This window comes from Anoplopoma fimbria, chromosome 13 (assembly GCF_027596085.1).
Source record: "Anoplopoma fimbria isolate UVic2021 breed Golden Eagle Sablefish chromosome 13, Afim_UVic_2022, whole genome shotgun sequence".
In the NCBI taxonomy this organism is placed as follows: domain Eukaryota; kingdom Metazoa; phylum Chordata; class Actinopteri; order Perciformes; family Anoplopomatidae; genus Anoplopoma; species Anoplopoma fimbria.
The window spans coordinates 14,522,236-14,545,814 of NC_072461.1; the positions used below are offsets into that span (position 1 = coordinate 14,522,236).

General features: G+C 40.4%; 3 protein-coding genes across 11 annotated transcripts in view; 2 read left to right on the forward strand and 1 right to left on the reverse strand.

Moving 5' to 3' along the window:
- Nucleotides 1–2,531: 2,531 nt before the first annotated feature.
- Nucleotides 2,532–11,271, forward strand: dph7 (diphthamide biosynthesis 7). 2 transcript variants are annotated; one of them, XM_054611540.1, is made up of 10 exons: nucleotides 2,532–2,637; nucleotides 3,050–3,222; nucleotides 3,831–3,964; nucleotides 4,045–4,132; nucleotides 5,598–5,692; nucleotides 6,240–6,397; nucleotides 8,513–8,585; nucleotides 8,730–8,795; nucleotides 8,967–9,139; nucleotides 10,818–11,271. In XM_054611540.1, exons 2-10 carry the CDS (start codon nucleotides 3,091–3,093, stop codon nucleotides 11,225–11,227), a joined length of 1,329 nt encoding a protein of 442 aa, XP_054467515.1. In that variant the 5' UTR covers nucleotides 2,532–2,637; nucleotides 3,050–3,090; the 3' UTR covers nucleotides 11,228–11,271. The 2 variants fall into 2 exon arrangements, with proteins under 2 accessions (XP_054467515.1, XP_054467516.1); XM_054611541.1 differs by lacking the exon at nucleotides 8,730–8,795.
- A 106-nt stretch (nucleotides 11,272–11,377) lies between these two features.
- Nucleotides 11,378–13,329, reverse strand: mrpl41 (mitochondrial ribosomal protein L41). 3 transcript variants are annotated; one of them, XM_054611543.1, is made up of 2 exons: nucleotides 13,224–13,329; nucleotides 11,378–12,762 (listed from the first exon to the last, which is right to left on the reverse strand). In XM_054611543.1, the coding sequence occupies exon 2, from the start codon at nucleotides 12,721–12,723 to the stop codon at nucleotides 12,316–12,318; it is 408 nt and encodes a 135-aa protein (XP_054467518.1). In that variant the 5' UTR covers nucleotides 12,724–12,762; nucleotides 13,224–13,329; the 3' UTR covers nucleotides 11,378–12,315. The 3 variants fall into 3 exon arrangements, with proteins under 3 accessions (XP_054467518.1, XP_054467517.1, XP_054467519.1); XM_054611542.1 differs by lacking the exon at nucleotides 13,224–13,329 and adding an exon at nucleotides 13,140–13,213; XM_054611544.1 differs by lacking the exon at nucleotides 13,224–13,329 and adding an exon at nucleotides 12,964–13,126.
- Nucleotides 13,330–13,664: 335 nt separating this feature from the next.
- Nucleotides 13,665–23,579, forward strand: part of pnpla7b (patatin-like phospholipase domain containing 7b) — a 34,932-nt gene continuing 25,017 nt past the window's right edge. For 4 of the 6 annotated variants that reach the window (XM_054610689.1, XM_054610692.1, XM_054610691.1 and 1 more), the window contains exons 1-10: nucleotides 13,665–13,702; nucleotides 14,720–14,763; nucleotides 15,345–15,419; nucleotides 18,341–18,428; nucleotides 18,930–19,006; nucleotides 19,874–19,968; nucleotides 20,355–20,495; nucleotides 21,684–21,843; nucleotides 22,160–22,240; nucleotides 22,695–22,823. In XM_054610689.1, the coding sequence (XP_054466664.1) occupies nucleotides 14,722–14,763; nucleotides 15,345–15,419; nucleotides 18,341–18,428; nucleotides 18,930–19,006; nucleotides 19,874–19,968; nucleotides 20,355–20,495; nucleotides 21,684–21,843; nucleotides 22,160–22,240; nucleotides 22,695–22,823 (888 nt within the window). In that variant the 5' untranslated portion in view covers nucleotides 13,665–13,702; nucleotides 14,720–14,721. Of the gene's footprint in view, nucleotides 13,742–14,719; nucleotides 14,764–15,343; nucleotides 15,420–18,340; nucleotides 18,429–18,929; nucleotides 19,007–19,873; nucleotides 19,969–20,354; nucleotides 20,496–21,683; nucleotides 21,844–22,159; nucleotides 22,241–22,694; nucleotides 22,824–23,579 lie in introns of those variants that run through there. The other 2 variants (XM_054610690.1, XM_054610693.1) reach the window with 2 other exon arrangements.

The following is a 23,579-nucleotide window of genomic DNA, read 5'->3' on the forward strand; positions in this document are numbered from 1 at the left end:
CAAACATCACGTGACCACATCACCACCTCGTTACGTCAAACATTTATAAATCTGCCAAAAGAATTAATTAAAAGCACAACATTTGACGAACTGGACTAACAACGGCCAGTGTCTATATTATAGGAACATTGATGATAACAGTTGACTTCACTTAGGCTTTGGCGACAGTTTCACTAAGGTCTTGTATTTACTTATTTTTTTCATTAATGCAATACCGAAAGTTGGCCAGCAGACACCGCCATATTGTTATCTAATGCTTAAAAGCTCAAACTATTTGTAGCACATTTTGCTTACAATAGGAGCTGTGCGTCGTTTTCCCGAGTCCGTATTGCTCTACACCTGCTAAGATTTAAAACCCCAAACAATCACAAGATGAAGATTCGAGGTGTGTGCCTGCCTGTCTTCTTCCTTTTCCAATGCCATTTATATTTAGGCGCTTAGCATTCGCACTGTTTTTGCAGTGAATGGCAATTCTTGTCAGCCCTACTTTTTGGTTAAGTAATTTGAATTGCTGCAAAACTTCCATTTTTTTCAAAGTTTTAATTTGAAGGGTTTCCCGGAAGCGTGCCAATGTGTCTGACTTGCACAACAGACTCAAAATTCTATGCTGGACCCCAATGGGGTCTGCTGCGCTGCGAGAATAAGGACTTAATGAGCTCCATATGTTCATTCCGGTGGAAATATTCAAAACGTTCACCCATTTATAGCTATGTAGTTTAATATTGGCCACTTGAAGGCAGTGTACCCTCTTGTTTTCTATGAGACAAAGGGGACTTACAAAGGTCAACCGCTGGCATCAACACTACACTAAATAGACAGATATCTTATTGTGACCACAGGAGGCCAGTGTACATCCATGATTATAACCACCTCACTCATACATCCCATCGAATTTACCATTAGTCCATGCAGTGGCTTTAGCAATATTGTTAAAACTAAAAAAATATCTCAAACAGACTTAGGTATATTTTCACCTGTGACCACTAAAAAAGTAGTAGTAGGATTTTGCGGGCGTGACCAACATTAATTCAACAACACGAATACGCTACCGTCCAGTTCCGTTAAATACCTTAAAAATAAAACTTGCCAAAGTTAACGAGGGTGGACAAAAGTAGTTGGTGCCATTTGTAATGGATTGCACTTCCTGGATCATACGATACCTCACAGGCCGGTCACAGTACGTCAGGGTGGATGGCTGTGTCTCTGAGTCTGTGATCAGCAACACCGGCGCACCCCAAGGAACTGTACTGGCACCGTTCCTCTTCACTCTCTACACCTCGGACTTCCGCTTCAACTCTGGTTCCTGCCACCTCCAGAAGTTTTCCGATGACTCCTCCATTGTTGGATGTGTCACCAGGGACAACGAGGAGGAGTACAGAGGACTGATTGAGAGCTTCATCACATGGTGCAGCAACAACCACCTGAAGCTCAACATCAGCAAGACCAAGGAGCTTGTGGTGGACTACCAGAGGAACAGAAGCCCCCCTGTCCCTGTTTTCATTCAGGGAGGGGAAGTGGAGAGGGTTGAGTCCTACAAGTACCTTGGGGTGCAGATAAACAATAAACTGGACTGGACACACAACACTGATGCCCTCTACAGGAAAGGACAGAGCAGGCTGTTCTTCCTGAGGAGGCTGAGGTCGTTCAGTGTGTGCAATAAACTGCTCAAGGCATTCTACCAGTCTGTGGTAGCCAGCGCCCTCTTCTTCGCTGTAGCGTGCTGGGGTGGTGGCATCAGGACTGGAGATGCCAACAAACTCAACAAGCTGGTGAGGAAAGCCAGCTCTGTGGTGGGTCTGGAGCTGGACAGTCTGGAGTCAGTGGGTGAGAGGAGGATGAAGGCCAAACTCAGAGCCATCCTGGACAATCCCTCTCACCCTCTCCATGAGGAACTGTGGCAGCTGGGCAGCTCATTCAGTCATATCGGCTCATTCCAACAAAGAGCAGGACGGAGTGCTTCAGACGCTCATTTGTGCCCACTGCCATCACAGTAAATGTCCACTCCCCCCCACTTTCTCATGCACTGGACTCATGTGGAATATTGCACACTGCACACATGTAAATATACTGAACATTTTCTGTTTTTATTTTATTGTACAATAAGTTTTATTTATTATCTTAATCTGTTTCTCTGTACTTGAGCTGCTGCAACACCCGAATTCCCCCCATGGGGATCAATAAAGGAATTTCTATCTATCTATCTATCTATCTATCTATCTATCTATCTATCTATCTATCTATCTATCTATCTATCTATCTATCTATCTATCTATCTATCTATCTATCTATCTATCTATCTATCTATCTATCTATCTATAGTTGATAGTTAAAAGGGAATAATATGAGTTCAGGTAGTATTTTTGTTGCGATACCTGAAACCAGAATAATTAAACAAGCTATCTCTGTAGCCGTAACAACAATAGGGAGTCGGTATTCAAGGCTACGTTATCGATACAAGCACGTGTTAAACGTTAAACTGTCTGCGTGTCAAAACTGGCGAGCCGATTCGCTCCGTGGCGGGCATAAATGCTTTAGTTTCCGATGTACCGTTGTTTCGCAGTGGTGCCTGAATGCACCCTTTCGCCCAGCGATGACGTAACGACGCTTACCCTCGTCCGGTTGGGTCTGGACTCACATGTGAGTTTTGTTGATAATGATTTGCTCTGTGGGTATTCAGTGTTAAACATATATATTAACTTAACTTTATACATGTTAGTCACTCGGTGAAAATCAGTTGACTCTCTTTAAGTGTCTAACTGTTGACAGTTTGGCAATCGCAGCGTGCTAGCTAGCGTTAAAGAGATTATTTAGTTAGCTCAGATAGCCTCCTGGAAGTGAGCTAACATTACATGTCAAAGCTTATAAGGTCTAACGTACTGTAAGCTATTGTGATGAGTTGCTAAGTGAACGTTATGAGTTACCTTATGCCCATTATAAAGTATAGGCGCAACATAAGTATCGGCTCCAGATAGACTTCTCTGAGATTACCTGGGATTTTAAGGTCCAGGCGTAACGTGATATCATTTTTTTATTATTTTTTTTTTTATAGTTATTGCACCGGCACAGTGACGTTATGCAAAGCAGGAGGTCATGGCTTGGAAATCGAAGTCCCGCAATCTACAGGTGTTTGACACGGAGCTGAGTGCCGACACGGTGGAGTGGTGTCCTGTTCCATCGAGCCACGACATCCTGGCCTGCGGGACATATCAGCTGCAGAAAGGGGTGAGCTTGCATACGAACACACTTCATGAGCTCAACGACCGTTCTATCCTCTCTGACCTGTGTTCTTCCATTGTGCTTCCAGTATTAGATCCAGGTGTTCCCTGTCTGCAAACACAGTATGACATAGCCCCGATATCAAGTCTTTTATGTAATCCTTACTGTCCACGGGGACTCATTGCTTTCACAGTACAGTGTCATTGATTCTGCACTTCTGGGAACACACTGGATTACTCAGACTAGGACTAACGTCAACAGGTGGAGTGGACTGCCCACAGGCCCTGAGACCTCCCAGGTGCACCCTGTGTAAATAGATTTGTGGAAAATTTGTTGCCCCAAAAGTCAGATGTAAACAGGCCCAAACAGAAAGTCAACACCTTCACCTCATACTCATAGTTGCTGGAGTACAGAGTTAACACTTAGCCCACTTGCACACACTCTTCCTGTCCTGTAAAATCATAATCATTATAATAGGATTAATTGTGCAGCCTGAGTTCTTTGTGACTAGATTGTATGCAGCATCAGCGGTACATACTGGGTCAACAGTCACTCGTACTACTGTTGCTGTCTGACTGATGACTGATTCTGTCCCTTTTATGTACTTCTTGAAGGCAGGGGAGGAGGAGGCCCCCCCAAGCCGGACTGGTCGTTTGTACCTTTTTGAATTCCGGCAGGAGGGATCCTTGAGTCCTCCACTCACGGAGCTACAGCGCATTGACACCGCGGCCATTTTAGATTTGAAATGGTAAGAAATCAGGTTTGACCATTGTGTTTATTGATGTAACTGTCTGCTTATTTCTGGTTGATTCTTTCGCATGTTCTCAGGTGCCATGTGCCGCTGTCAGGGAGGGGCGTGCTGGGAATGGCAACTGCCACTGGAGAGCTGCAGCTGTACACACTGTCAGACAGTCAGGTGAGAAATGTGGCATCAGAGGAATCACAGCAAGTGATGTCTAATATTCTAAGACATATGGCTGATGTCAGTGTACAGAATCAGCATGTAAGGTTTTTGAAAGGACACATGATTGTTGAATATATCATGCTCTGAGATCAAAACTGATCAAAAGCAGCCCTATCAACCACAGTAATAGTCCAAATGGGCCGTTTTCTTGAATGCAGAGAGCACAATTCTTATCCTACTCAGTTATTATATCGATGAGGCATTGTCCACGGTGTTTATTTAATCCTTTCCCATGTATTTTATTATGCAAATTGTAAAGCACATAAAAGTGCCAAAGTGTATGAAATGTGCTATAGAAAGAAATTGCATTGTCTTGCATTGCCTTTTAAGAAATGGCTTAATACTTAATTAGATGGTGGAGGGTAACATAAAACCTTTATGGGCTGCAAAGGAGATCATGTATTTGTAGATGAATCAACCATATGTGCTTCTGAAGTAAAGCCTTGTTGAACTGTTAGATTTGAGAGCAGAGTTTGCACCATTAGGCCAAATCTGTTGTCTCGCTTGAATGCCCTTGTATCATATGAAAACCAAACAAACACAGTGGTGGCCAAAAAAACAGAAACATTTTACAATAGATACTTAGTGTAATAGTGGTCTAATACAACAGAGTGTTGGTTTAAATTGCTATTTTTCAAGCTGTGGTTTGTGCTGGACTGCATTATGTTCTGAAGACTGAGGAGTTTGTTCTGGATGGACAAATGCCTTCTAACCTACTACTGTCCAATACACACAGCGTCAACATCATCTCACAGTAGAAGCCTTCACAGCTGGTGTGCTGTAACAGCACTGCTGTTACTGCTTTGGTCTGCTTAATTCAATTCAATTCAGTTTATTTTGTATAGCCCAGAATCACAAATTACAAATTTGCCTCAGAGGGCTTTACAATCTGTGCACATGCGACATCCTCTGTCCTTCCCTCACATCGGCACAGGAAAAACTCCCCTAAAAAAACCCTTTAACAGGGAGAAAAAAGGAAGAAACCTATGGGAGAACGACAGAGGAGGGATCCTTCTCCCAGGATGGACAGAATGCAATAGATGTCATGTGTACAGAATGAACAGCATAACAGTTCTTAGATACAACACATTCAATGTATATGACATAAATGATTCATATAATAAGACTACTTATAATAACAGCAGCAATTATTACAGTAGAATTATAGCCATGAAAATAGAGATAGTAATGTGACTAATAATAATAATCGAAGTAGCAGTGGGTGTCAGTCGGCTCACAGCAGGAGGCACGACTACGGCCCAGGTACCACAACGATTCAACGATTGCTTAGAGAAGAGGACAAGCCGAAGTGAACCAAGACACTTATCTTTTCAGTAAGCCCCAGGAAGGCTGAAGCTACTCACCTAGTGTGATGTGGTAGTGTGTGCGGTCATTAATGAATGTGTGTATCCAGCAGGAAGGTGGCCGTAGACTGCACACTCTGAGCAGTTTGGAGGTGGGAGCAGAGCGGCTGGCTCTGTCATTAGACTGGTCCACTGGAAGAATGGACAGGTAACAGACTCGGCATGGTCCAGAGCACATGCAGCTTTGTTTTTCCTTATAACTGTAAATGTCAAATTCTGTACGCAAACCACTGTCCAGGATTGTCAGATTGGGCAGTTTTCCATTCAGCTTGGCTCCATTTATTTATTTATTTAGAAAGGTTTGATCATTTCGGCTGCTTTTCGTAACAGTTAGACAGTTTCCAGTAAATCTATGCCAATAAATAAGCCCCTTCTCTCATCCAAGTATGATTCAGTTTAATTCAGTAGCTCATCTGACCTCACATGATAACCGATGACCATCAAAACCATATGTTGATTGAGCTTTAACAACTATTAATATTTATTCCTATTTTAATTATTAAGTCATATCTCTGATTAAAGACTTGTAAAAGCTTACATCAATCCATATGAATGTTACATTGTCATTAACATTATCTAAGCACATAAAACACACTCAAAAGAAACCCTTTTCTAAATGACTAAGTGAATAAGAATGTATTGGAGGCTCTGTGGCTACATTGGTGATGTCAAACGTCCCCTGTCTGTGTCAGCAGCAGTGATGTGCGGCTGGTGTGCAGTGACTCTGCAGGCTGCGTCAGTGTGCTCTCCCTGGCTGAAGGCGCTCTGACGACTCTGTCACAGTGGAAGGCCCATGACTTTGAGGCCTGGATCTCAGCCTTCTCCTACTGGGACACACAGCTGGTTTACTCTGGTAACACTCCTTTAAATCATTAATCTGCCACATTTTTAATAAATACTTGCAGGGCTGCCCCTGACCTCCTCGCAGACCCAAGCCGAAATTTCATCGAGGCCCCCAATTTTTCTTCCTGTGGCTATCAGTCTGCCTAGATTTACCTAATGTCAGGATGTTTCTAGGTTTGGATTAACAACAGTATCTGTGTGTTCGTGATGTGCATCGGTACTTCATAGTTGTGCTTATGTTCAGAAACTAGCAAAAGTAAGCTAGATTAAAAAAAAAAAATGATCCAACTGGAAAACCCAGATTTTACAATGAAAGAAGCTAGCAGCACTAGTTCCTGAAAGTGGCTACATTTGGAAAGAAAGTTGCCAAGTCAGCAACACTGACAGCCTGTCTCTTAAGGCCACCCTCCAAAGCCACTCCCACTAAATGATCATTATGAACGTAAACACCAAACGGCTATTGTAAGTACAGCTTTGAAGACTCCGGTGACACACAATGAGTGCATGGGCAGAATACATGCAGGAAGCTTCTTTTTTCATTTCATCTATGTCCAGTGAAATGATTGGACGGGCATTTGATTCAATGATTACCATTGGGATTGTAATGAGAATTTCAACAAATATAACAAACAGAACATTAAAAACCCTGGCTTTAAGGTAACAGCCAAAATAAATAACCCAGTACCATTGTAGTATGAAACCGTCTCCATTTAAACGATATCTTCATTTGATCCTTGTATTAATTTGTATGTTTTAGCTGAGCAACCGATTAGTGCAAGCACTCATGACTTTAATGCATCGTGTTGGGCCACTACTGCAGCAGCTAAACCCCGTACAGCCTGTTGATTGGCTGGTGGTTTGGCTACCTGATAGAGAGCCAAAGCAGGTTGGGGATCGTTATTCTTTCAGAATGAAATCTGTGGTTCTGCAGCAGATAGCCTCACGGGGAAAACCATGGCCCAATGAACACGTTGTATGCACACTGAAACGGGAAATGAATTCTTGATCTACGTTTCTCTGCCATTACTTTAAAACAGTTTTCAATTGGAGCCTTGCTGATAAGGACTTTTTGGGGCCAATACCAACATCTATATTTGTCACTTACCAAAATAACCATACATCATGCTAAATAGATGGTAAAATGAACTGAACACTTCATGTCAACTTTCCCTCATTCGCACACACGTTCATCCTCTAATGAGAGAAGCTGCCAAATCTAATCTTAACATTCACTGCACAGCCTCCGGGAGCACTTTGGGGTTCAGTGTCTTTCCCAATGACACTTCCACATGAACAGCCAAACTTTTGATTAGAACCCGCTTTACATCTCGGCCACAACCGTATAGCTTATATTCATGGTTTTACATAAACACAGAACATGCATCAAGATTTTTGTCAAGTATTCCTTAAATTTGTCTTTAAAGAACTGTGGCAAAGATATGTACTAAGCAGTTTACTTTGCATTGGAGAAATAACTTGACAGTGTTCTCTGGAAAACAAACTGTATATTTCTATATGTCACAGACATATCTTTAGCATTTCTGTACTGCAATTCTTGGTACTTTTCGGCCGACATATACAATAGGCTGATACAAGCTAAAATGGGCCGATATATCGCCTCATCTGATTTATCGGTCTAACTGTATATTCACCATATTGGCAAATTATTCAAGCTTTTTCATTGGCTGTAGCTTGTTTTCGTCTAATAATGTTATTCCCCTCCCAAAGTGTCTTATCAGTTTGAGCATTTGTAAAAGCAGTTAATAACAATCAAACAAATAATTAAAGTTGACTGAAGATATTTTCCATGCATTAACAAGAAATGACTCCTGTTTGGAATCTTCTAATAAATCCGAGGTGGTTTAGTACTTTGCCAGGTGTTTATCCGTCGGTCTGCCGGTCACAACTGGCCGATGAAGTCACAGGTGTGTGTGTGTGTGTGTATAGCTGAGATCAAAAATGAAGGCTGAGTTAATGTGTTCTCAGCATTTTAGATGGATAAGATGGAGCTCAGTTTAACTGCGATATCTCTTTTTATAGATCATTTCTGTATGCTTATTGCTTGCATATGCATTTTCACCTTATCCTGCGTGTGTGTGCGCCTGCATGTGTCATTCATCAACAGGTGGTGATGATTGCAAACTCAAAGGCTGGGATCTCAGGGTTGGTCCGTCCTGCCCCACTTTCACCAGTAAAAGGTAGTGTGGACAATACTATATATATATATATATACATATATATATATATATACATACATACATACACACATACATACACATACACACACACAACTGTCCATTTAGGCCAAGTACACTGACGGGTTCTGGTCTGTTTTCTTCAAGACACTCAATGGGTGTGTGCAGTATACACAGCAACCCCCACCGGGAACACATCTTGGCTACAGGCAGGTAAATATCCAAGTGAACTGGCCATGGCAAACTTGTGTTGAGTGAGAATTGCCTTTTTCTTCCACGTCTTCCTCTGTCTTTGTTCTTCTTGTCTTAAACGGTCAGCTGACTCCCTCTTTCAGTCATGTGACTGTCTGACCGCGTTGTGTTTTGGGCTTCTCTTGTTTGCAGCTACGATGAGCAGGTTTTGGTCTGGGATGGCAGGAACATGCGGCAGCCTCTCAGTGAGAGTCCCATGGGTGGTGGAGTGTGGAGGCTGAAGTGGCATCCAACCCATCAGCACCTGCTGCTGGCAGCCTGCATGCACAATGACTTCCACATCCTTCACTGCCAGCAGGCATTAGGTAAATATGAATGAAGAAATACCATCAACTTTGTTTTTCCCTTTTTGGTTCATCTTTCAGTAGGTTAACTTGGGTACCAAGCTTTAGCTTTGCCCTGCTGAATCATAAAATGTAATGTCACCAGGGCAAAAACAATCATTACATCAGACAAAGAAATTAATTGGCATTTATTTTGATAATCGATTAATCAATTCAGGGATCTTTCTAAATAAAAAGGCCAAACATTCTCTGGTTTCAGCATCTCAAATGTGATCAGCGTTTTTTCTTTGCCATACACAGTAGTTGTCTGAATACCTTTTTGGGATTTGGAATTTTAAAAAGAACGCATCATAAAAGGTAAAAAAAAAACTATTCCCTGACATTTTATACACACCATGATCAGTTATTTGAGAAAATTATCAGCATATCAATGTCTTTATTTATGGTGATTTTGGGTGGCATTTAATGCCTTTATTAGATGCCAAGATCAGAGAGATGACTGGAGATGAGGGAGTTTGAGATGCAGCAAAGGTTCCTGGCTGGATTCAAACAGGGAACGTTGTGGTTCACAGCATCTGATCACATTATAATCCCCTGCTGCCATAAATGACTTTTTGAATTGAAATGACTGCTAAATCCTAGTATGTGCATTTACTGCATCATAGAGAAGCAAAGGACTGTTGGAACTTCTTCCATGATCTTGGGTCACTTAACAACACGCTGATGACAGTTATACATGTAGTGAGTCCCATTTCCCTGGATCTTTAAAGAGCAACTGGAAACGGCTTAGTCAAACCCCCAAAAGCAGTTTAGCATTGCAGTCCTACATCTTGATTGGTGAATAAATTGGGATCCAGGTACTGGTAAACATGGGGGAACAGTCAGTCGGCCTGAGTAATTGTCTACAAAGCTGTATGAGTGAAATCAAGCCCGTAGGGACCAGGGTGCACCTGTGCAGAGACTTTGACCCAGGTGTACGCACGTTATGGAGACAGAGGAAACTGAAGCCGCAGATGGTGAGGTGGTGAATTTAAAGCAGACTTAAGACGCTTCATTATACATATAATTTCACTTAGTATCACACGTTACTTATGGATCCACATTATCATAAACGTTCAAACCAGCAATAAATAATTGATTTATCTTCTTCTGTCGAACACATCAAATGGGATACACTGATTGTATTGATCATTCCAGAAAGGTGACTCTGGTTATGCGTAAAGCTGTTTGATGGATGCACCGCCACTGTGAGCACTTTGAGAATGGAGGAATTAGGAGTGAACGAAATCAGGAACCACCCCCTCCACAAGCACCTCAATTTCTGTGTCCTAAAAGAAAAATTCCTTTAATTGGTCTTCCTCCCGTTAGTTGCCATAATTCACCGTAAAGAACAATTGATCAGCAGGTTAATTTCTATACATCAACCTTCGTGAGTTGCTTTGCATCAACGGTTTCTGGTTGAATGTGGGTGTGTAGAGGGACATGATCCACGAGTGCACATTTCCAAGTAGATTTGGGATTTGTAGAAGGAAATTGAACACTGGCAGGCATACGCAAGGTTTTATAAATCAGAATATTTTGTAATTTGGATCCTCTGAACTGTTTTATAAATAACACCCTAGTTCAAAATTGAGCAATTTATGTTTCTGCCATAAGAGTTATTAATTCAAACCAACAATGTTTTCCTGTCATTGTTCAGAGGAGAGTGGACGAGCTTGTCCTGTCATAGCCTCCTATATCCTGCACAACTCCCTGGCGTACGGAGCCGACTGGTCCCGGCTATCCCTGGAGGAACCGGCTCCCTGCTCCCCTGTAGCTGCAGAACCAAAGAAAAGCCTCGCAGAGAGTAGAGGTCACTTGAGAATTCAGTATGAATCTCCCACTGCCAGCTTTGACACCTCTCTGGAGGATGATGCAGGACGATACATCCCAGAGGGCATTGCAGCACCCTCTGTCACCGCTACTGCAGGCCCTACCCTCAACCCTAAAGAGGATGCCCCATCACAGTCCTATCTGCTGGCAAGCTGCTCCTTCTATGACCATATGCTCCATTTGTGGCGCTGGGACTGGACTCCAGATCAGGCTCCACCGGAATCAGAGCCATGTTGACCCGGCTGGAGCACTGGCTGCACTGACACCATAGAAATAACTTGTATCAGACATGTACCGAAGTAAAGCAGAATGTACAGCTCAACAAGAAGTCCCAAGACTTGTCACAGAATATGCAATTAGGAAAACCCTATATTTTCATAATGACACTTGTTTTTTATAAGCTTGCATTTAAAACATTAGTTCCTTATAATCCTGTAGCAACAAGATCAAAACCACAAGTCATCCACAAACCTTTCCTCCATTATAGCCGTTTTAAGCACTCTGTGATCTTGTAAAGGAAAATTGTTCACAAAAATTTGCTTGACTATTTTAGTGTCGGTGCCCATGCAATATGTGTGAATTGGTCCTCAAAGGGACATTCTCTTAATTTGCACCCTTCTAAGGATGTTGAGACTTCTTCAGTTAAGCATTAAATGACATTTTGGAAAGTTTGATGCTTGACTTTTTCGCCCTGATTAGCTGGTTAAAGGCTCCCCTGTAATGAACCTCCTCTATATAAACCCCTTTTTACGATGTTCTGCCAGCATACAGTATGTACAGCTCCCCAGAAATCAGAGGTGGGGATTTTCACCCCATTATATTTTGGAAAATTAGTATTAAAAAAAAAAATTAAAAAGCCACTTGAATTAATGGTTACATTCATCACACTGATCACACTGTCCGGCCAATAAAACTACATTGTCAAGTTCTAGGTTCACTGTGCATCTCTTAACTTGGAGCGAAAATGCCTTTAAAATCAAAGGGCTCCGAGCAAAATGAACAAGTATATTGTTATTAAATACCCTGTCTGTATAACAGAATATGAAGAATAACTAGGACAGTCATCTCGAGGTTATGTTCTTGTCACCTATACTTTATAACCTTTACAATGACTTAAGCACAACTCTACAGCATAGATCATAGACCCTCACGATTTATTTTACCAGTTGATCAAGTAGCAGAAAAGTCAATCACTTGTAAGAAAAAAAAAAAAAAAAAAAAAAATGTTCTTAATATAATACACATTCCCATTTGTGAAGGTATCGCATCAGTTAATCTGCAGCTTTCAGTTTACCCAGCACTCTGTGCCTTTCTTCCTAAATACATCAGCGCACATAGTTCTTGGGATACAGCTTGAAGAGCTTCCCCTCCTGTTTGGGCTCAAAACCATATTTCTCCAGCTGTCCTTTGCTGAAAGTGCCCTCTTCAAAGTCTTTCTTGATCTGAGGGGCCACACAATCAGCAAACACACTTTGTGCTGTGAGTGGAGGCTCTGTTCCTCGAGGAGAGCGATATGACACGTAGGGTTTCAGTTTAAATCCCTCTAAGTTAGGAACCACGAACTCAGGAACCATGGTCCGTATGGACAGAAACTTCGAGCTGGAGAGCCTCAGTCCGGTGGGCCGTGAGCCCCTGCCTTTATTATGAGTCCTTGATCCACGCTTGCTGGTGAACTCAGCCATCCTGTCTGCTCCTCTTACCAGACCCCTCATCAACGTGGATAACACACCCATGGTGCGACAACGGTGCCTCCTTCCAGGACAGAGAAAAACCTGTGGAGAATAAATGATTGTTTTACACATGTATTGAAGGCAGTGAAGGCAGCACACGTACCCAGATATTGCTACCAACACAGCTGTCGTATTGTTTTTGTAAAACTGACGGGTGATGTATATCCTTGTATGGTAACCGGGGGAGCATGGGCGTCCAAACAGGCAAACATCATCTTTAACAATATTTTCTGAAACACTTACATTATCTCCGTTTGTTTTTTTATAACACTTAACATTACTGAAACGATTTAGACTTGTATGGTTAACGTTAACACATTGTTACTCATCGTTAGCTAACTAGCTACTTAGCTAACTAGCTAACGATAAATTATGAGCCCACTAACGCTGTTGTATCGTCCGCTTGCAAGCTTACTAACATTTGACGTTACTAAAATAGTCGTTGCCGTTTTAATGTTAACATTTCCCATCAGTTCAAACATGCACAATTCAACTCCTCTCACCTTGAGCTCACTGTTGGTCCGATGAACGCAATGTGCCGGGCTGTCCAAGTAAATGCTCGCTTATTGGCCGAAAGGCAAGACCATCCACCAATCACAACCAGAGATACTAGCACTGAACTGTCAGTGATTGGGTTGCGTCAAGTTAGACAGAGTTACATAAAACACAATTAAATCGCCCTTCAATATAAAGGCTCAAAGGGCACAATTAGTACTCGCAAAGCAAATATGTATCTAGTTCTGTGTTAATGTTGAGCGGTATTCTTTGTGTCACTAAAGAGTAAAAGCTAGCTATTGAATTGCACCTTACATCGTCTTTAAACACAGTCCATAATTCCTTCATCACTTTTGGGTCTCGTGAGTTTTGTCAATGCTAATTTTATTTTGATAGCCCTTACAGGATATTGAGATTGTTTTACCGCACGGGCTTGACACTATTGTCGGGCATGTAGCTATAGACAAGAAACTTTGATACAAGAAAGGTACGTGGGGGAATTGTTTGGTCGGTTCAGTAGAAAAGGGTAAACGAAAGTTTTATTGCTCAAGGTGTATCTGTTCGTTTGTGTTTGTTGTTGTCAATGCAGTCTTGTTTGTTCAGTTGCTCGCGTGCATTGTCGCGGACTGCAGCCACAGTAGCTGCGCTCGCGAACATGTGTGTGAGAATTAAAAATAACGTGGAGTTACATGTTTGCTCTCTGCTTACTGTTAAAGTGTCAACTATAAGTACATATCAAACTATAGAAGTGGGAGTTATTTTTGCTTGATCACTACACCTAAATCCCATGCACCGGGAATATGATGCTCCGTGTTGTTGCCAAAACTCTCTTTAAATATCTGCCTCTGGTGCTCTACTGCAAATGCACTTACGATCGACAAAAATAAGACAAGACTACGACTTAAATCCACCTTTCAACTCGGAATATATAATCCACAAAGCATGAACAAAACACCTTCCAGACAGACCCAGGACACATGAAAGTGAACAAGCCACAGGAGAGAAGAGTGTCTGGTAAACAAACTCCTCATGACAGCCTAGATCTTTCCTCGTGTCCCTTGAACAATCTTTCTCCCATTTTCTGTAGAGTTGTGTGTGTGTTAGGCTGCCTGTTTGTAGAGACTAGCAGTGAGTGAGTGTGAGAGGCAGTGTCTGGTTACGAGCAGGGAGCTTGTGACCTCTGTTTTCTTGAGCCGAGCAGGTGATCTTTAACCCAGATTTCTGAAACCTTTTGCTGTGTGCCTCTGTGTCGCTCAGATGGTTGGAGCAATGCACAACGGTCAAAAGTTCGAGTCCAGGGCTATTTTGATCAAAGAAGCTTCATCACAATATAGCACCATGTTAGCAACCAATCATCTTCTTAAGTTTTAAATGCACGTTTAATGTCACCTTATGAAATGTTTTCATCGTTTAACTCTTAGTAAAGGAACTCTATGGTTTACATTCCTTCATTTCACTCTTATAGATTGTGTTGTTTTAGCTCTGCATTACCTTTTTTTAACAGAAATGGAAGACAGTGATGAAGAGAAGAGCTGCAGTATATACCCGGTATGTTGTTCCTATTCATTACTTCTTTGGCCCCACCACCTCTCCTAAATAGGAGCACAGACACAGACACTCTGTAGTTGTTTAGCCTATTTTTGTTGTTGTTTTGTGTCTCTTTGTAGTTGTTTTGGTCTTTTTGTAGTCTTTTGTTGTCTGGTTGTTTAACCCTTGTTTCATTTTGCATCCCTCTGGAACTGTTTTTTGTCTCTTTGTTGTCATTATGACTCTCTTAGAAGTTGTTTGGTATCTCTTTATACTAATCTTGGCATCTCTGTGGTTGTTTTGCCAATTTTGTTTGTCATTGTGAGTCTCTTTGTAGTCCTGTCTTATCTCTTTGAAGTCATTTCAAGCCTCTTTCAGTGACATTGTGTACGTGAAGGCCAGGGGCGCCCCTGACACTTTGGGCCCCTGGGCCTGTGCTTGGTAGACCCGTTCAGTAATCCATCCATGCCACATCCTTTTCCTCAGTGAGGCATTTAGGCACAGGATTTTTACAATTTAACAGTTTCTTAAGATTTCTCTGATTGATCCCATGTCCAGTTGATTTCATTATCTGAGTGTTGTTCCTGTTCTTGATGTTTCAGAGCTTGGTTCCACTCGGTAGCGAGATCAAGGCCAGGATGACGCAGTTTGTGGCGGAAAGGACAGAGGCCAACATGGTAACCACCGACAGTCAATTTTTGACTCTACAGCTGTGACTGCGACTTTGGGCCTCATTAACCTACCGTTCTTAGGGGAAACACCCCAGGTGAATAGGGTAAAAAAGTGAACTAATAGATATCGCCATGAAACTTCACCAGTTGAGTAATTACATTAAGACAATGATCTGTTGTATTCTAAGTTTTCTGAAAATAGTTGATTAAGCATTCAATGAGGCATTGACTTTATCAGTTTTGTTCTAATTTGCATACATATCCGGAACAGAAATCTGAGCATTGGATAAATCCAGGTTTAAACATCTTCTTTCATTTTGTTGACAAAGTAGAGTCAACGTTTTTTTAACACAGGGACTCTTTATCACTCCATAAATTAGGAAATAGTGTCAACAGTCATAAAATAAATTCTCTCCATGTCTTTAGTAATGTGTTGCATAAATCAGGCTATGAATGACATATGAACAAACATCTATGTAAACACCTTTAAAAATGTAGATAGAAAAGGTGGTGTATCTTACTGCTACTGAAGTGGAGATTTCTGGCTCAGAGTCTGACTTTTTATTTTTTTTAAAAAAGGGACTTTTACAGATCCGGAAAAAATCAAATATATTGAAGACACTACAGGTGAATCGAGTATACAATAGATATTCTCATCAAATCAATGACATTAAGACAAAATGTGTTTAATTTGCTCAAAAACTTGGGTATGGCAAAATGTCTCGATAGTGCCCCCTACAAATTTTCAAATTCGCCGTACCCACCCAATAAATTTCATCTCCATTTGGTAGGCAGAGTTACAGAAAAGCTTCTTCAAGATAAACCCTAAAACTAGTCAGCCATTTTGAGTTTGCAGTAGCATTTTCGAGCATTTTTGCCATTTCCAGGCACTTTACTTTAATAAACTCCTCCCAGAGATTTCGGCAGGTAGACTTCAAATTTGATCACTAAAATCTAAAGACCTTTGCTAATTGCAAAGATTAAAATTTTTTCATGGAACTATGTTGCCGTGGTGGGTGGTGAAGATGTTGCAACTTGAGCGTACAATGTCCAATCTGCCCCAAATCTCACATGCTCGATCAGAGTCCAGGCCAATAATGACTCCTAGTCATAGTGACACCTACTGACAACTGGATATTTACATGTTTTATACTTTTAAGTACTTCTCCTAGCAGGTAGGCCAGGTCCAAATGAAATGTTGTCAGATAGGCCGAAGCCCTTTAAGCTTTGTTATAAACCTTTTGTGTTTTTGGAGAACGGAGTTGCCATGGCAGCATGGCGAATTTAGGTGTTTTGCAAAAAAAGATCGTTGTAACTCCAATCCTCATGTACCAGCTTATCTTCTTTGATAAAATCATCATAACTGAAGGTCTACTACTTGGACCTTGAGATGAAAATGATTTTGTCAAACAAATGTTTCTTAGTTGAAGAATGAACTTTCAACTGTGAGCGTATCCACTATCTGTCTTCACCTAATGCTGAAAAAGGGACTCACTTGCGAGCTATAGAAAGGACTTTGGTCCTCTTCCTCACTCTCTGACGGGAAGCTGACTCACATGTTTGAGAGTCCCAGCCTGTAGACATCTACAGGCCCGTTCAGATCATAATCAAAGCGCCACCTACTGTCAACAGGAAGTCACAGTTGGCATATTACTCGTAGCAGGTAAACCAGATCACGCTAACATTTGGTCAGCGTATTGTTTTGACCTTGATAATGGTCAATAGTGTAGCTTTTGAGTTTCATGTAAGAGAGTTACAGTTGCTGCATAATTTTCCATGAAACACTACAAAGTTTGGAAGAGGGTTTCTTGAAAGCAACAAAACTTGGCACACTCATTTAAAGTGTTAACATTTGTGATCTGACATGGTTCTTGTGCTTGGGTGTGAGGGCCTGTTCATCGCCGCAGCTAACATTCTTTTTTGCTTTTTCATCAATTCTACAGTTGTATAATATTATAGGATTTAAATTATGATATTCAATCCTGAAAAAATATTTTAGCATTAAAATCTTAAAAAAAATAAACACTACACTAACACTTCAACACTTTTGTGTAAATCCATATCCACTGCTAAAGGTTTCAAATATGACCGTTTATTGGGTGTTCACTTCTTGCAGAAGTACCTCCACTTCTAAAGTATTACATTTTTTTTTTCAAGTTGGTAGTATTAGTACCAAGGATTTATTTTGATCCTTATTGACAATTCTCAAAAAAGAGTGTGCACAAAAATAAATAGACAACAATAAATTAAATATATATAATACATTAAATGGAAATCAAAAGAATACTGCATAAAATACAATTTAAGTTGTTAATATCTGTATGACAATGTTAAATGTGTATCTTAGTTTGAGCAGTTCCAAGTAAATGTTTGTATGGGTAATCGCACACACCCATTTGTACGGAATGTGTTCCACATAACGCTGTTGCACGTGGTCAGTAAGGGCAGCTGGTTAAGTCAGCATCGATGTAGACTCGCTGTGGGAGGGTTTTATAACCCTCTTCCACTCCCCGCTGATTGGATGGAGATGGCTCTTGGTATGACAGACCCTCCACACCAATGTGCAAACGGAGGACACTGGGATTCAACAGTGTAAGAAAACGGGTACCAACAAGCCTGTACTTTAAGAACACATCATGAATCTGACGTAGACTTTTCTTAGAACATTTCTAGAGAACAAATTGAAGAACCAACTTCGGAAGATATTGGTGAATGAGGCCCGTTGTTTGCAAACAGCTTTTTTGCATGAATCTTACTAATACGTAGTTTAAGGTGCATTGGAGAAAAGGATGTACTGGTAACACATGAATGACCTTGGTGTTTCTGTTTCTTGTAATTCAGCACATTACATGTGGATAGGTAATTGAGAGTTTTTTGTTAAAGAACTGAGTATAGCTCATTGGAATGTGTTGTGTGTTTTCTTCCAGTGGACGGCTGTGCTAATTGGAGCTGCGACCGTTGTTTCTGTCGTCGGAATTGTTGTTTTCCTTCTTTACAGAAGATACAAACTGTCAAGTCAGTGCCTTGCATGCTGTGCATTCTGTTCTGTTTCAGAGTACATTAGTATCTAAAATGTTTCAGTATGTAAAGATGTGCAAAATACAGCCAAATACACAGTTAACGTATTATTAGGGGATGGGTGAGAGTAATGATTGTTACAATATTGGATGTTTTTTATCCTATGTCAAAGACAACATAAACATTCTCAGTTATTTCAAGCATGCATTTTAGGAGTTATGTTTAAACTGGTTATTTCTTTCTTTTTTAATTTGCCAGTATCAATACTTTTGTAGTTAGTACAGGTTGTAGATAGTGTATGTCATATTCAAAAAATAAATCAAGTTGTCAGGGCATGAAATAAATTATTCTCAGGGATTAAAAGCCCAGACACTGCAGGGAGCTTTAACCAAACCAGATGTACTGCATCAGTTCAATGCTAGTACAGTATGTGGGCTGCAGACCCATTCATACAGTGGGTTGATAATGGTCTTACAGAAGATGTGTGGTGTGTTTCAGAGGAGGCCGGCGTTCCACACTATCGCTTTAGGAAGAGAGACAAGGTGATGTTCTACGGACGAAAGATCATGAGAAAGGTCAGTGCCTTCTTCAACATTTTACTTAGTGTTGCTTGGGCGGGAGCTGATGGGTTATGCCTCGACTGATTTCCACATGGCGGCCAAATCACAACCTACTGTCTACACACAGTAGACTAAAATATGTTTCTGAAAACACATTTGAGGCGAGAAATAGATAATGCAGTAACAGAAACTTTTAGGTTCATATTTGATCAACGCTGTCTATTTTAACAGTATGATCAAAGATTGCAGTAGTGGATAGCTGTGTTAAAGATTCCTCTGCTCTTATTGGTTGTTTCTCTTCGAGTGTGGTGGAACTGCAGCTTTAACATTTTTATAATCCTCAAAGACTCCTAACCAGTTCTTTTCAGTTTTTGCTAGAGCCTAGAATCGCAGTTTTTAATTTCAAATCTATACAATATTGATTATGGTACCCAAGAACACACCAACATGACATTTTTGATGTGTAACTTTAGCCAACTACTCTGAGGGGGATTCTTGTTTGTGTCCAGCTAACACCATGACGACAGTAAAATGATCTATATTAACAGCAAAATAATTCAGTGTTTTCATTCAATTGTCTTTATGAACCTGTGATAATGCTGAAAAGTCAATAGACTATAAACAGTTAAATATCCGTCTCTGCTGATAATGCTGACTAGTAAAGAAAAAAAACAAACAAGTAGTATTCATTTCAAATGTCACTACAAAACTGGCCAGTTGTTGGTATCTTACTCTGTTGGACGTGTTGGACAGACGGACGGAAAGAAAGAGCTGACTTTTTACCAGCTGAAAAAATACAATTGTTAGACCCGTTTTTATATAATTATGTAAATCATCACATGATGCAAATATGTCAAATCCACAAACTTTTTCCTGTTACAGGTCCAGACATTGTCCTCAGCGCCTGTCTCTGCCTCAAACTCAGCTTCCCGTCAGAGAGTGAGGAAGAGGACCAAAGTCCTTTCTATAGCTCGCAAGTGAGTCCCTTTTTCAGCATTTGGTGAAGACAGATAGTGGATACGCTGACAGTTGAAAGTTCATTCTTCAACTAAGAAACATTTGTTTGACAAAATCATTTCAACTCAAGGTCCAAGTAGTAGACCTTGCGTTATGATGATTTTATCAAAGAAGATAAGCTGGTATTTTAAAATTCAAATGAACAGGGACAAATGCATAATCAGAGCCAGCCACCACTAAATAGTGGATACTTTTTAAGTAATATACAATATTTAAACCCCTGTTAACCTGAGCATTTGTTTAGAATTTCTGTTAAAAACAAAATAAACAGACAGACAGACATAAAATAAGATTAGATAATCCTTTACATTTTGTGTGTATTCATGTGTGTGTGTATTTGTTTTAGGATCCTGCGCATCCAAAAGGAGCCCCCCACCCTGCAGCCCAAGGAGCCTCCTCCCTGTCTGCTGGAGGCTGACCTGACTGAGTTTGATGTGAAGAACTCCAATCTGCCATCTGAGGTGCTGTACATGCTGAAAAATGTCAGGTAAGTCAAATTATTTATTTCAATCTTCCACATGAACATGAGCACAGTTTCTATGTAGTCCCATACTGACATACAGTATATATCTAATGAATAGCCAGTGTACTGAAATGTGATATCCAATGCTGAAAAGATCAATTAGTCAACTTTCTTTATAATCGATACAACGTTCAAGTAATTTTTTTAAACAAAAAGACCAAACTACTTTTACAAGTATAGTCCATTTTTTCATGATTCACATTTCTACCCACACCATAGTATCTAGATTAATTAACAATTAATGTATTTTCAAAATAGTTGCTGATGAATCTTCTGGGTGGTATGGAAATGATCAACATCATTAATTTGAGATGTAGTTCAGCCCCCTGTTAAGTTTTTCTAATCATAAATCTGTAATAAACTTTGTGTTTTTTGGTTCAGAATCTATCCAAATGTTGAAAGTTAAGAGTGATAGAAGTTTATGATGGCCAAGCACTTTTGTTGTGGAAACCTGACAAGCTAGCATGACATGGTTCGTACCAAATTTTATATGTGACCAGTATCTCCACTCAAACTTCATCACCCAGCCCTCTGCAGCCTCTGAAACACAGTAATATCTAACAGGATCACCGGCGGTCCCACGGGTCTCAGAGGGATTGCAGAAGTCAAAATTCAAGATATTCAATATCTTCATCAAAAGAACAGGACTAAATAAATCATCTCAGCCCTGCAGTGCTGTAAACAGATACACCAGTTCTTCTTCTTCCTCAGTTGTATTTCTGACAGGGTTGCCACTGAAGGTGTGTTTTCTGCCCCCTAGTGATTGACAACAGTACATTGCACCAACGCCATTAATACACACTTAGCAGTAACTACAGGTGTATTATAAAGCAATGTTTAAGTCAAGCCTGATGTTGCTCTACACATAAATAATGATCTCAGTCACTTCCACACAGTGAGGCACACAGCCTATTCATTAAACACTGGTATCAGATCAGTGCTCAGTATTGACTGATACCCAAAGCACAAGTATCAGGACTGAAAAAAACGAATCTGCATCCGTAGCACATCTATGTTGTTGGAATCAAAATTGATTTTGTTATATCTCAGATAGGATACTGGAATTTTCTTACTGTTACATATTGTGACTATTGCCTTAATGTGGTAAGCAGTGATAGAACTATGTTGTATGTGCACATGTGTTGTAACCAGGGTGCTAGGCCACTTCGAGAAGCCTCTTTTCCTGGAGCTGTGTCGCCACATGGTGCTGATCCCGCTGCATCAGGGAGAGGCACTCTTCCGACCGGGTGACACTGACGACAGTATTTACGTGGTTCAAGATGGCCGCCTGGAGCTGTGCATCCATGAGAGTGTAAGACCGGAGGGCAGACCACACACCTACTGCTTCACAGAATATTTCACACTGTGAATGTCACACTCATCTATTCATTAGTACCTGTGTTCTTTTTCACACTCATCTATTCATTTGTACTTGTGTTCTTTTTCACACTCATCTATTCATTAGTACCTGTGTTCTTTTTCACACTCATCTATTCATTAGCACTTGTGTTCTTTGCTGTTTTGTGTTAGGTGATCAGTTAGGAGAATGTCCAACGTGTTGGAACCTCTACCTGTGTTGCTGTGTGTACTCTCTCATGTTGAGATGTGACTGTGTTTTCTGACTGCAGGATGGTACAGACGCTGTGGTGAAGGAAGTTTTACCAGGAGACAGTGTTCACAGTTTGCTCAGTATCCTGGACATCATCACTGTAAGTCTTCATCCTCATATGTAGTGGAGCTCTATTTTAGAACAGATAATAAAAAAACATTGCACATAACATAAAATTAGATCAACTCTTATTTTGGTCATTATATAGACGGAGCTGAGTGCTTTGCCTGATAGAGATTTTTGATTATTTTTTTTATTAGTTCAGAATTCATATGCTAATTGTGACAAATTAATTTAAATGTCTAATAGGATAACATTTTTAACAGACATGAATGTTAATTGGAACTTCATTGGTTGGTGAAGACACACGACTCAGAGGTGATAATTCTAGTTAGACTGTTTTTTTACTCAATGGTGACCTTACTGTTGGACAAACTCTCTATCTTATTGTATTTGGTTTCAACCATTTAGTACCGCACTTCTTTTTAGTCACGCTTTTTCTTCATGTCCACAACATCCTTTTTTCTCCACACACTGTATTATCTGTATTTCAGGGCTATCCTGCACCTTACAAAACAGTGTCTGCAAGAGCTGCAGTTCCCTCCACTATCCTGCGTCTTCCAGCTGCAGCCTTTCAGTCAGTCTTTGACAAATATCCTGAAACTCTGATCCGTGTCATCCAGGTAAAGTATTCACTGACAATGAAAAAAATATAGCCCTTTTCGCATGGAACAAGTAATAAATCTTGAGTGATTTGTAATAATTCCGGAGGTCGTCTGTGATCTTAATCCCATGCGATCTGCCATGCCTGCCATTTGTCAATTAACAATTCTACCGCAAATTACCTACCATATTTTGCCAAACACTCGGGTGATAATATTTAGTCTTGTGCGAATTGGCACCTTGGTTATTTGGTGTTGTTCTGGGTTTTACTTTTGCAAGTCTTTTAGTATGCACGCCTTTTTTTCGGCACTTCCCTCATCAAGCATTTTGGAGGGTGCGTTCACACCATTTTGGGTGCAAATTCAAAGGCAAAGGCCTACATAATATAACAATATTTATAACAATCAATCTAAATATCATATAGTGTAATTGTTTTGATAAAAGCTGATGTTTTGTAGACATACAGTGAGTACGGAAAGTATTCAGACCCCTTTAAAATTTTCACTCTTTGTTTCATTGCAGCCATTTGCTAAAATTGAAAAAGTTCATTTTTTTTCGCATTAATGTACACTCAGCAACCCATCTTGACAGAAAAAAACAGAAATGTAGAACTTTTTGCAAATTTATTAAAAAAGAAAAACTGAAATATCACATGGTCATAAGTATTCAGACCCTTTGCTGTGACACTCATATTTAACTCACATGCTGTCCATTTCTTCTGATCCTCCTTGAGATGGTTCTACTCCTTCATTGGAGTCCAGCTGTGTTTAATTAAA

Bases quoted from the DNA above. Each gene is read 5' to 3' on its own strand.
- dph7 (XM_054611540.1), top strand. From the start codon at position 3,091: ATGGCTTGGAAATCGAAGTCCCGCAATCTACAGGTGTTTGACACGGAG. The intron at 4,133-5,597 runs GTGAGAAATGTG...TGTATCCAGCAG, and splicing joins ACACACTGTCAGACAGTCAG to GAAGGTGGCCGTAGACTGCA. The intron at 9,140-10,817 runs GTAAATATGAAT...GTCATTGTTCAG, and splicing joins TCACTGCCAGCAGGCATTAG to AGGAGAGTGGACGAGCTTGT.
- mrpl41 (XM_054611542.1), bottom strand. From the start codon at position 13,202: ATGTTTGAACTGATGGGAAATGTTAACATTAAAACGGCAACGACTATT. The intron at 12,763-13,139 runs GTTAGTAAGCTT...TATTCTCCACAG, and splicing joins CTATTTTAGTAACGTCAAAT to GTTTTTCTCTGTCCTGGAAG.